At 42.0% G+C, this 13,391-nt stretch overlaps 1 protein-coding gene across 5 annotated transcripts in view; it reads right to left on the reverse strand.

Annotated features, from left to right (window-relative positions):
- LOC112223626 (transmembrane protein 150A) overlaps positions 1-10,185 on the reverse strand; it is a 34,176-nt gene extending 23,991 nt beyond the window's left edge. The window contains exons 1-4 of one of the 5 annotated variants that reach the window (XM_042305359.1): positions 9,878-10,185; positions 9,264-9,402; positions 8,915-9,143; positions 4,394-4,441 (exon numbers count right to left, since the gene is read on the reverse strand). In XM_042305359.1, coding sequence (XP_042161293.1) covers positions 4,394-4,441; positions 8,915-8,979 — 113 coding nt within the window. In that variant the 5' untranslated portion in view covers positions 8,980-9,143; positions 9,264-9,402; positions 9,878-10,185. The other 4 variants (XM_042305361.1, XM_042305360.1, XM_024386720.2 and 1 more) reach the window with 4 other exon arrangements.
- Positions 10,186-13,391: the final 3,206 nt, after the last annotated feature.

A 13,391-nucleotide genomic window follows, 5' to 3' on the forward strand; every position in this document is an offset into this window, starting at 1 on the left:
GGTGGAATTCATCCTTGGGAGCAATTTCCAAATGTCTGAAGGTACCACGTTCATCTGTACAAGTATAAACACCATGGGACCACTCAGCTGTCATACCGCTCAGAAAGGAGATGCGTTCTGTCTCCTAGAGATGAACGTACTTTGGTGCGAAAAGTGCAAATCAATCCCAGAACAACAGCAAAGGACCTTGTGAAGATGCTGGAGAAAACAGGTACAAAAATATCTATATCCACAGTAAAACGAGTTCTATATCAACATAACCTGAAAGGCCGCTCAGCGAGGAAGAAGCCACTGCTCCAAAACCGCCATAAAAAAAGCCAGACTACGGTTTGCAACTGAACAAAGATCGTACTTTTTGGAGAAATGTCCTCTGGTCTGATGAAACAAAAATAGAACTGTCTGGCCATAATGACCATTGTTATGTTTGGACGAAAAAGGGGGAGGCTTGCAAGCCGAAGAACACCATCCCAACTGTGAAGCACAGGGGTGGCAGCACATTGTTGTGGGGGTGCTTTGCTGCAGGAGGGACTGGTGCACTTCACAAAATAGATGGCATCATGAGGCAGGAAAATGATGTGGATATATTGAAGCAACATCTCAAGACATCAGTCAGGAAGTTAAAACTTGGTCGCAAATGGGTCTTCCAAATGGACAATGACTCACAAGCATACTTCCAAAGTTGTGGCAAAATGGCTTAAGGACAACAAAGTCAAGGTATTGGAGAGGCCATCACATACCCCTGACCTCAATCCTAGAGAAAATGTGTGGGCAGAACTGAAAAAGTGTGTGCGAGCAAGGAGGCAAGAAGGCAATGCTACCAAATAATAATTGAGTGTATGTAAACTTCTGACCCACTGGGAATGTGATGAAAGAAATAAAAGCTGAAATAAATCATTCTCTCTACTATTATTCTGACATTTCACATTCTTAAAATAAAGTGGTGATCCTAACTGACCTAAGACAGGGAATTTTTACTCGGATTAAATGTCAGGAATTGTGAAAAACTGAGTTTAAATGTATTTGTCTAAGGTGAATGTAAACTTCTGACTTCAACTGTATCTACCTCAAATATCTCGTCCCCCTGCTCATTGATCTTGTACTGGTACTTCCTGTATATAACGCCATTCTTGAGTATTTTATTCCTCTAATGTTACTATTTTTAGTTTTATTTAATTATTCATTTTTAACTCTGCGTCGTTGGGAAGGGGTCGTAAGGATTTCATGGTAAAGTCTACACCCGTTGTATTCGGTGCATGTGACAAATATAATTTGATTTTGATTTGATTCATGGTGTGTTTAGGACCTGCTGAACACATCATGTACCTAGTGTGATGTTTATCCACGTAGATACAAACTATGCCGTAACATCATACCCTACAAGCCTGCGAGGATAACAACAATACCTTTTCTGGGGTTATCACCTTTACAAATAAATCCATTTTCAATAACAAACCAAATCAGTGACGACACAACAGTTAAAGTTTGGGCAACCGTTATCCCACTAGGCACAAACTGATTGAATCAATGTTGTTTCAACGTAAATTGTCAACGTATTGCAACATGGAATCTATGTGGAAAATACATTGAATTTGAAAAAAGTAATCAACTGTTGTTATGCGAGTCTTTTGAGGGTGACATTTCAACCACAGGATTATGTCATAATGGTAACCAAACTTCAACATAGACAAACCTAAAACAACGTCTGATCTTCAACGTTTAGAAAATGGATCTATCTACAGCTACCTTTAGGTCTCCCATCCAAGGTTTAAGCCATATCTGCGTGGATAAACATCATTCCTTATCCCGGTCTGATCATCCTTATCCCAGTCTGCTGTTCCCACATGCTTCAAGAGGGCCACCATTGTTCCTGTTCCCAAGAAAGCAAAGGTAACTGAGCTAAATGACTACCGCCCCGTAGCACTCACTTCCGTCATCATGAAGTGCTTGGAGAGACTAGTCAAGGACCATATCACCTCCACCCTACCTGACACCCTAGACCCACTCCAACTCCAACGCAATCGCAACCACACTGCACACTGCCCTAATCCATCTGGACAAGAGGAATACCTACGTGAGAATGCTGTTCATCGACTACAGCTCAGCATTTAACACCATAGTACTCTCCAAACTCGTCATTAAGCTCGAGACCCTGGGTCTCGACCCCGCCCTGTGCAACTGGGTACTGGACTTCCTGACGGGCCGCCCCCCAGGTGGTGAGGGTAGGTAACAACATCTCCACCCCGCTGATCCTTAACACTGGGGCCCCACAAGGGTGCGTTCTGAGCCCTCTCCTGTACTCCCTGTTCACCCACGACTACGTGGCCATGCACGCCTCTAACTCAATCATCAAGTTTGCGGACGACACCACAGTAGTAGGCTTGATTACCAACAACGACGAGACGGCCTACAGGGAGGAGGTGAGGGCCCTCGGAGTGTGGTGTCAGGAAAATAACCAACGTCGACAAAACAAAGGAGATGATTGTGGACTTCAGGAAACAGCAGAGGGAGCACCCCCCTATCCACATCGATGGGACAGTAGTGGAGAGGGTAGTAAGTTTTAAGTTCCTCGGCGTACACATCACGGACAAACTGAATTGGTCCACCCACACAGACAGCGTTGTGAAGAAGGCGCGGCAGCGCCTCTTCAACCTCAGGAGCCTGAAAAAATTTGGCTTGTCACCAAAAACACTCACAAACTTCTACAGATGCACAATCGAGAGCATCCTGTCGGGCTGTAACACCGCCTGGTACGGCAACTGCTCCGCCCACAACCGTAAGGCTATCCAGAGGGTAGTGAGGTCTGCACAACGCATCACCGGGGGCAAACTACCTGCCATCCAGGACACCTACACCACCCGATGTCACAGGAAGGCCATAAAGATCATCAAGGACAACAACCACCCGAGCCACTGCCTGTTCACCCCGCTATCATCCAGAAGGCGAGGTCAGTACAGGTGCATCAAAGCAGAGACAGAGAGACTGAAAAACAGCTTTTATCTCAAGGCCATCAGACTGTTAAACAGCCACCACCAACATTGAGTGGCTGCTGCCAACATACTGACTCAACTCCATCCACTTTAATAATAGAATGGATGGAAATTGATGTAAAAAATGTATCACTAGCCACTTTAAACAATGCTACTTAATATAATGTTTACATACCCTACATTACTCATCTCATATGTATATGTATATACTGTACTCTATATCATCTACTGCATCTTTATGTGATACATGTATCACTAGCCACTTTAAACTATGCCACTGTTTACATACCCTACATTACTCATCTCATATGTATATACTGTATTCGATACCATCTACTACATCTTGCCTATGCCGTTCTGTACCATCACTCATATATCTTTATGTACATATTCTTTATCCCTTTACACTTGTGTGTATAAGGTAGTAGTTGTGGAATTGTTAGGTTAGATAACGAAAGAGTTATTACTGCATTGTCGGAACTAGAAGCACAAGCATTTCGCTATACTCGCATTAACATCTGCTAACCCCGTGTATGTGACAAAGAAAATTTGATTTGACATTTGAAGCAGGATCTTCTGCTTGGATAATTCCATCTGTGCCACTGAATCTGGTTTTAATGCCAGTTTGTCTACAAATTAATAATCGATATGTTGGATTCACATCTCCATCTCAACCAAAAATAATACAAGTTAAAGAATAGGAGTAAATCAAATCAAACTTGATTGAAAGTGCATTTAAAGTTTGATTTAGTACTATTCTTTAACTTAGATGTTTGGTTGAAATGGAGACGTGAATCCAACATATCAATTTTTCATTTGTAGACAAACTGGAATAAAAACCAGACTAAGTCAGTGGCACAGTGGAACTATCCAAGCAGAAGATACACCTCCTTCAAATGTTGACATTTGTTTGCGTTGACAACCAAACACAATTCAAAAGAACTTTTGAAATACAATAAATAGCCTATTAACGTGTTCACAAATTCAACCAATTCAACCAAATAAACACAATATCTGACAATGTATTCCCATTTGAACTTTGCTGTGCTTTTAAATGGTTGGATGGAAATTCCACAGACTTTTTTTTCTTTGAGTGGGTGAATAGGTTTTAATCTCATTGATCAACGTCTCAACCAAATATTACCTAACTATCCATGTTGAAATGACGTGGTGTGCCCACTGGGATCCTTCTCTATCTCTGAGCCCCAAAAAATGGCATCAACTGAAAGAGTATCAGTTCTCTTGGTTGTGGATAATGACATGTGGTGAGCTCATGCATTTCAGTTGAATGAATTCAGTTGTATAACTTACAAGGTATCCCCCTTTCCCCTTTCTGCTATAGATAATGACACTGATTATGGGTGAGTCAACATTATCATTAGAGAGTTGATCATAAAGTACAGTACCAGTTATCCACAGGGCAGACATGCTGGTTGTAGAGGGCCATGGCATATCTGAAAATAAAATAGAGACACGTTTTTATCCAAGTGTTACATAGTCAATAGAACGACAAGGTACAAGTTAGAGTACTCAGAACGAGTAGAATAGCAAAAAACATTTTTTTTTTTAAATCTAGGAGTCTAGCCTTAATACAAAACTAGATGTTAATCTTCGTTTCATGCAATAGCTACATCCCAACGCTATGAACCCCACAACGGTTCTGCAGACTCATCAGTTGGTGGTTCCGCTTGCCTTTGTCACTTAATAACATATGAATTAACATATTAATTAGGGTCATAGTTTCGAGTTTCCAGACCCAGTTTGCTGCAGTCAAAAGATGTCCGCATGAATTAGTGCACAGCCACCTCTATGGCCAAGTGGTCTAATTGTACATGTCTTGTGGACATCCTTTGACTGTAGCAAACTGGGTCTGCACTATGCATTCCTTTTTCTCTGAAGGTTATCTGTCAACCGCTAACCGGCTGCAAACACAACACGACCACGACTCCAGAGAGTTCAGCCCTCGGGGCAGCAGTCTCTTATCTGACGGTGGACAATAGGCTACTGAAGAGAGAACATTGGGTTTCAACCACTACATATCAGGATCGGATCACGCGGTGTTCTCGTGGACACTCACTCACTATCATAATGTACGCAAAACAGAGTTGCATAATAGGCTGACACTGATGGGGCACTGGGTTCTGATGAGATCACATAGAGGATCACCCCCAAAAAAAACATGCTGACACAGCAACATGAAGAGACGTTTAAAGGTTTCACCATACCGTTTGAGAACCTCTATTCAATATCTATTGATTGCAGGGGATGATAATGCGGCAATGCTTAGGTCATGCCTATCGATACCTCCTTCGCTTAGGTGAGCAAACAAATATAGGGGGGGGTTGACCTTCTGGGGAAAAGCAGAAATCCTGACAGAAATCCTGTCAGACGTGAGGGGGGAAACACACCTAAAATGAATGCAACTCATTGGCTGAGGCCATGTGGCCTAACCAGTAATAACTCCCTATATCATTGGTTAGGAAAACTTGGAACCCTAATGATCACACATCACATCACATTGAATAGCATACTTCTGTTGTGCTTAACTTAGTTACTCAGATGAAATCTTTATAAGACCTTCTCTGAAGACATCTCTCCTACAGTAAATACACAACCCTTTTTGACAAAGGACTCATGCTGTGCCCAAGCTAAACATATTATAGTGTAGGTCTCTGGGTTACGTACAGCAGTAGTAGACCCATAAACCCACAGGCAGGCAGGTGTTAAGTGTCTATGAAACAGCAGGTCTGGAAACAGCCTGGCCAGGGGTTGCCAAGCAGGGTTACTATCGCAGTCTCAGACAGGAGAGACAGGGAATCTTTTGAAAGTGGTTGTGAAGAAAAATTGAGCGCCCACGATACAGGGGTTCCATAAGATACAGTACAGTAGAATGTACTATGTTTTGTCACACTGGACACACAGAGAGAGAGAGAGAGAGAGAGAGCGAGAGAGAGAGAGAGAGAGAGAGAGAGAGAGAGAGAGAGAGAGAGTGGACATAAACAGTAACCGACCTAAAATGCGTATGAAAAAAGGGGTGTGCCTCATCTCTCATGGAAACTCATTGCAGCCTGCATACCTGAGATCTCTCTGCACCCTTTGGAATACAAGGAAGCCTTTATGCTGTACTTTTAGAAAAAAAAGGTCCTACAGTATCTAGAAACTAAAAAGTTCCAGGTAGAAAGAACCCTTTTGGGTCCAGGTAGAATAACCCTTTTGGGTTCCATGAGGAACCCTTTCCACAGAGGGATCTCCATGGAACCCAAAAGGACTCTATCTGAATCCCCAAAAAGTTACTACCTGGAACCCAAAATGGTTATCTAATGGTGACAGACGAATAACCGGAACCTTTTTTGTTCTACGAGTGTGCAACACACAGTCCCCAAGTCTGAGTTGATAGAAGTTGCACCTAACTGCTGGTACAGGGTCAGATATTATTTATCCTCCAATGCTTATAGTTAGGATTTGGGCTTGGGTTATCTGATCCTAGATCTGAGAAGTGACATTCTTGACTTGGCTGGGTTGCAATGTCCATTCTATTTGGTGTGCCTGTGGACCTTGGCCTCATCCAGGGGTTTACTGTAGAGTCGCTCTCTCATTTGCAAGGACCTGAAGTCAACAGTTAGCTAGAGAGTTGTGTTATCTAGCGCTTCTGTGAAATTCCCAGAGTTTAATGACCTCAACAAAAACACTCTTTCATTTCAAGGAGCACTAGAGAGTGCTGGCCAAGCCGCACACCTCACAAGTATAACCTGATACTCCACTGGGTCCCTGGGAAAAAATAACTAGGACATTCTGTAAAGATTTTATATTTATTTGTTCAAAACTATTGTATCTATTGCCTGTGGTGTAGATGTTTGTGTCTGTGTGTTTTGGGGGGGATTCCATCAAGTGTAACCAGTCACTCAGCACTTTTCGAGGATAACAACTTCTTATCTTAAGACGGGCAGGTGAGAGGAGATGTCCAAACACATGATCTTCCCAAGCATGGTGGCTTTGCAAGATAAGGTAGCAGACAAACATAATGTATCCTATCTATCTCAGAAGCTCTCTGAGCAGACAACTAAGGTGTGACAACTCCTGTGTGTGAGGCTACACAGCACAAATCTCTTCTGAGAGAGAGAATGTTTTTATGTGTGCTGTTTTTTGAACGGAACATTGTACAAATGACAGCAACGTGCTGAATTATGAGTTCAACTTACATCAAATAAAAATAAAAATGGCAATACAAACATAAATACATGTTCGTCGTCAAATGTTCAGCAGGCCAACCACAGCAGAGGAAAAGCTCAGTCCTGCAGTGGATCAGTTCCAGTTTAGTTGAAGAGTTGGTCTGGTGAAGTGTCTTACAGGTAGAGTTCTACTATCTTTGTGATCCCAAACTATTGTATAACATCAAGCCTTTCAGCTCCGCTCAATAATGCGATAGATAAAGTGAGATGTGGGGTTACTACTGTACAGTACAATTAAAAGAGAACGTTCAAGAAAGAGCCTCTAGATTAGAGCCTCTCTCGACCAGAGTTTGCTTCAGGAGCGGACTGGGACCAGAAATCAGTCCTGGCATTTCTGACACACTGGCCCATTTTTTTTAGTTGAGTGCCCCACACAGGCATTTTTTTCCCCTTGAGGCCTCCATTGTTAGCCAAACAATGATCCTTTTGCACACAAAAAATCAGAGTTACATAGGCCCACAGGGATAAAAATGGACCAGCCCATCTGGCATTTGCCCAAAATGCCAGATGGCCAGTCCGCCCTTGGTGTGCTTGACTCATGACTATTCTGAGACTTCCCTGGAACTAATATTATGTTCAGGAGGTCTCTCTTGTAAAAGAGATGTCTAGTCTCAATGAGACTAACCTGGTAAAATAAAGGTTAAATAAGAGGCATGGGTCTCTACTGCTCTGGCCCTCTGGCGGTGCATTCCACTGTAGCAGTGATCACAGCAAGCCCAGGCATCCCCTCCGCCTGAACACCAGTCACACACAGCTGGCGCTAACACGTGGGACGGTACACAGCCTTTTTATTGATTTAACCTCCCTTTCTTTAACCTATTATCCCTTTCCTTACTTACTCTTCCACTCAATCTCCAACTCAGCTGTCCCTCTCACTCTTTTTGGCCGTCTTCTTGGCTTTTTCATTGCCTTTTCTCACAAACTACATTTGTAATATGCAGGGGGAATAGATTCTCAAGAGGCCTGATAAATCCCCAATGAATATTTCACAATAACCATCTCTAAAATTACAGCCAAGGGAACCTGATACCATCTGACCACCTCAATCCAACCCACAGACAGATGCCAAAGGGTACATCAACCCATAATAACAGGTCTTCTAGCTCATTTCATCCATACAGGCTGCCTTTATTGCCAGTTGTTTCAATGTAAAGGGTAATTAACACTTTTGTGGCAGGAGTGCAATTAAGACACTAGCTGAATAGAGGGATGGGGAGGCCCAACAGGATTTGCTTGAATTTAGATGTTTGATTCATATCAGTCAGCAAGTAATCCATGGCCATAGAGAGAAATGTTGGCTTTCCATCACCTTATTTTTCAGCTTAACTTAATTTAACTTAAGGCTTCTCGAACTCAACGAAGTTCATACTTTTTCGACACAGTCTTTCAAACAGTCTCAGGTGTAGTTACATGTTTTTTCTTTGTCTTTACAGACAACTTGACCGAAGATCACTAAGGTTTCAGTCTTGTAGAATTGTAACTGTATCAAAGGTGACAATTTGGTACAATCTGCAGTTATTGCACATTGTGGAAGACCTTGGGACAGCATACCCTACCCTCTATATATACTCACAACACAATAGGGAAATCTGACTGGGGTTCCTCAAGAATACACAATACATTACTTGTCTTGTTGAGATCCGAAGGAAAAAAAAACAGAACACTTTTACTTGTACTTCTTAGTTAGGTTATACTTACACAACCCATATCCCAGTGATGGTGAGGACAGGAAGGCTGATGGGTATGATCACCCAAATAGACATGTTGATCACTTTGGTCTATGTGGTCCACTAGGTACCTGTACCTCCCGAGGAAAAAATGGGATAAATCCACTTCTCTCTCCCTCTTCAACTTCAGTGATTGAAGTCCTTCAGGCAGTCCATAACAGGCATGCCTTCCATAGCAAACATCAGGACTGATTAAGAATCTGTAATGAAACACGTGTATTATGGTTATTGCATTATAACGTAATAACATAGACGTATGGATAAAGGTAGCGTACAGTAGGAGGGCAAGGGCAGACGGAGTTTCCATCATAGCTTTGCACCTTTCTAGGAAATCGTTCAAGATCTGTAGCTAGTTCTCCCAAATCCGGAAAAAGATATGTCCCAGAACATTTTCCAGAAGTGTCGATTTCTTCTCTGGTCGTGTGCTTAACGTGTTTCGAAGCAAATCATATACAATTCCTGTGTTAAAGAGAGGCGAGATCAGATTTAATGCTGCTGTTCAATCGTCCGCCTTTTTTTTTTGTTGCTTCGGGAGATGTGTCTGTCTCCGCTGCGAAAAAGTATGTAAAGAGAGCCAGCTGTTGCACCTAACTCCTCCCACGAAGGAGAGCTTTTTGAAGGAAAAAAAAAGAATAAAATTACAAGACAATACATCCCAGTAGCTTATCAGTGATCTGCGACATATTTTGTTATTTTCTTCTCTATTTCTAAATGTGCTGTACTCTTGTTTTTCCAAATACTGCCTCACTACAATACTACAATAAAGTGTCTCTCTCCCATGCAATCTCGAAATATGCCATTGTTCAAACAGATGCAGTTATTCAAACCTATCAAAAAAGTGCGATAAGATAAATAAACAAAGAGTATACGTGCGTGTGGTGTGTGTGTGAGACAATCATCATTCTCGGACGTCAGAGAGTGGTACTCTACCTACTTGCTTGTCGTAAAGATGCAAAATGTCCGTTCATCATTAATTAAAAGCTCTGTACATGCTCTTCATAAGTCACTGATATGTGGCATTGTTTATAAGCACATCTACAGATGACTCGTTGCTGTTGTGAGATGAGGTGAAGTTCTTGGATCGCCAGTAGTTCTGAGAATCGTTGTCACAACTGCATTCAAGGCATTTACTTAGTCCGCAGAGCACTACAACAGACCTGCCACCCGAGAATAGCGGTTTATGTTGTTTCCTTTCCTATTCATTTTTCTTGAATGAGTTTGGTGCAGTGGTGTTTCTCGGGTAAATAAAATACAGGGTGACTGTGGGGGCTCACGCGGCAGCGGCGGTAACTCACGTGCGCTGTGGTTAACTAACACGCTTGATTGAATATGGCCGCGTGGGCACCGCGCTGCATTTAAACACTTTTTTAAAGAAATGAAAGAACAGAAGACAACAGAACACAAAATTCAGAGTAGTCTAGCCATGAAAGAGAGATGACTGAAGAGTTCCGAAGAAGGTTAGACATCTTGCAGACAGTTTTGTGTATACACTCTTAGGGGGGAACGTGTACATAGAAGCTTAAAGGTTTATTCGGCTGTCCCCATAGGAGAACCCTTTGATGAACCCTTTTTTACTGCAGGTGGAGCCCAATTAGAACACTTTCTACAGAGGGTTCTACATGGACCCCAAAAGGGTTCTACCTGAAACCAAAAAGGGTTCTCCTATGGGGACAGCTGAAGAACCCCTTTGGAACCCTCTTTTCTAAGTGTGTAGGCCTAAGACATGTTTTACGCAATTTTTAGTCCATGTGCCCGTTGCCTAACTTCAGGACCACCACAACTACGGGATTCTGTTGGGACATTGGAATGACTTGTACCAGGCCAAATTAATGTCCCAACACAATCCCTTAGATGCCACCCTGAAGCTATCCCTTGCCCAAACATTAGATCGCGTCAACGTATTACGCTAAAATGACTGGCTGGGCCTACCTCTTTAGCAGACTTTCCCATGTCAGAAGGTAGCCAAGGCCATAGCCCTAGGGGGCTATCCATAATCGGTGGACGGTTCCAAGCAGTGCACAAGAAGAATGTATTAGGCCTAAATCCCGTTTTCAGATGCTACCCTCTACCTAAATCAAACATGGATGCCAATGCATACTGAACAAAAATATCAACTCAACATGTAACAATATAAACTTTTACTGACCTACAGTTCATATAAGGAAATCAGTCAATTGAATACATTTATTGTGCCCTAATCTATGAATTTCAAATGACTGGGCAGGGGTGCAGACAGAATTAGTTTTTCCCCACAAAAGGGCTTTATTACAGACAGAAACACTCCTCAGTTTCATCAGCTGTCTGGATGGCTGGTCTCAGACGATCCCGCAGGTGAAGAAGCCGGATGTAGAGGTCCTGGGCTGGCATGGTTACACGTGGTCTGCGGTTGTGAGGCTGGTTGGACATGCTGCCAAATTCTCTAAAACAATGTTGGAGGTGGCTTTTGGTAGAGAAATGAACATTAAATTCTCTGGCAACAGCTCGGGTGGACGTTCCTGCAGTCAGCATGCCAACTGCACGCTCCCTCAAAACTTGAGACATCTGTGGCATTGTGTTATGTGACAAAACTGCACATTTTAGTGGCCTTTTATTGTCCCCAGCACAAGGTGCACATGTGTAATGATCATGCTGTTAAATCACCTTCTTGAAATGCCACACCTGTAAAGCGGATGGATTATCTTGGCAAAGGAGAAATGCTCACTAACAGGAATGTAAACAAATTTGTGCACAAAATTGGAGAGAAATACATTTTTTTGTGTGTATGGAACATTTCTGGGATCTTTTATTTCAGCTTGTGAAACATGGGACCACTACATGTTGTGTTTAAATTTTTGTTCAGTATAGTAAAATTTTCAAAATAAAATAATTAAATACATTATTATTGGGATACCAATGTTGCATTCTCACTCTGCGCGCACATCTGTCTGTGGTTGACACCTGTCTTTTGTTATCTAAGGAGACCCACAAAAAGGGTGTATGCGCAGTGCTGCCACAGACAGGAAGTGAAAGGAGCGTGCTCTGCAATGCCAATTAAATTCATATTGACTCATTTTGATGTAATACTTTTTTGTGCACTGCTTGGTAATGTAGGCCTAAATGAATTAATTCAATAAATACATGATGAATGTTGATCTAGAGTGTAGGCCTACAATAGAGTATGTCACTCTGACTCTGTGCAGCTATAGGCCTACTACCCTACTTGCTAACGTAACAGTTGTTAAAGTACTATGTGAATTTCACCAGGTTCATATATCAATATGTTGTGTTGATTTGTTATGCATGCCTGCATCCTGGGAATAGGGGAGTGTGTACTTACGTCCCTGCGTGCTCGTGCTCAAATCATTTTGATGCACTGAGAGGCAGGCACGCTTTTTCTGTCTTCAGAAAAGGTTTGATTCTTTTAAGTACAAAGTCATACACACAGTGTTTTGTTCATGAATACTGATGTATATTTAGAGGTTACTCATAAGTGGATGGTATTGTTAAGATGCACTTGTAATTGTACTTTTTAGGATGATATCAACATTCTGAATTCAACATGTGGTTAATAGCTAGCTAAGGTATTAACAGGCTATTGTATGTGTGAACGATGGCTAGCTCCTTGAATGATCACAGTCCCTCCTATTGTGCATCTGTTGTAGAAAGAGGCAACGATTCTCAGAACAGATGTGCTCTACAAATGTTTTATTTCCTTTTGGATGCAGGTATGTGGTTTTATCAATGTAAAATATGTTATTTATAATAAGGAGAGAGTGTATTCATTTTTGTATTCCAAAATCATTTTGATGCACTGAGAGAGAAAGAGGCGACGATTCTCAGAACAGATGTGCTCTACAAATGTTTTATTTCCTTTTGGATGCAGATGCAAGATGCAGAGAGTCAGTTCTGCTTGATTAAAACTACCTGATCTCCCAAGTCCACGTTTATAGTCTCTATCAACCACACACAACGCAGAGTTACAGCGGTGCAGTATAGCACCGGCTACACTAAACTTATTGTATGGTAAGGATTCTACACAGTTTAAATCCTCCAGAAGCTTCTGTGGACTGAAATGTAATGACTAGAATGGAAAGCTGCTATTGTTTGTACTGAAAGTCATATACAGAATCTCATAATCGCATGATGTATCCACGTAATGTATCTCCTCCCTTTCATATAGTATCCTCCGATTCATCCCAAAGTCCCCTTTCGACCCCCTCCATGGCATAGACCAGACTATTATAATGGAAGACTAATCCCATTGTTTCCACAGGAGGGCAGTAACTACTCAGGTGGACTTTAATCACATCATGAATCCCATCTTCCTGTAAAGAAACTCAAATCCAAGGGTGATGAGGAATTAGAGGGTTTGGATTACATGGAAGAAGCCAGAAGGTAACAGACTGAAAGTGCTGTAGGACATGTCACAGTAAACACAGGCACACAGAGGATCTGGTAGTAGTAAGTTT

The sequence above is a fragment of the Oncorhynchus tshawytscha genome, linkage group LG24, assembly GCF_018296145.1.
Source record: "Oncorhynchus tshawytscha isolate Ot180627B linkage group LG24, Otsh_v2.0, whole genome shotgun sequence".
In the NCBI taxonomy this organism is placed as follows: Eukaryota; Metazoa; Chordata; class Actinopteri; order Salmoniformes; family Salmonidae; genus Oncorhynchus; species Oncorhynchus tshawytscha.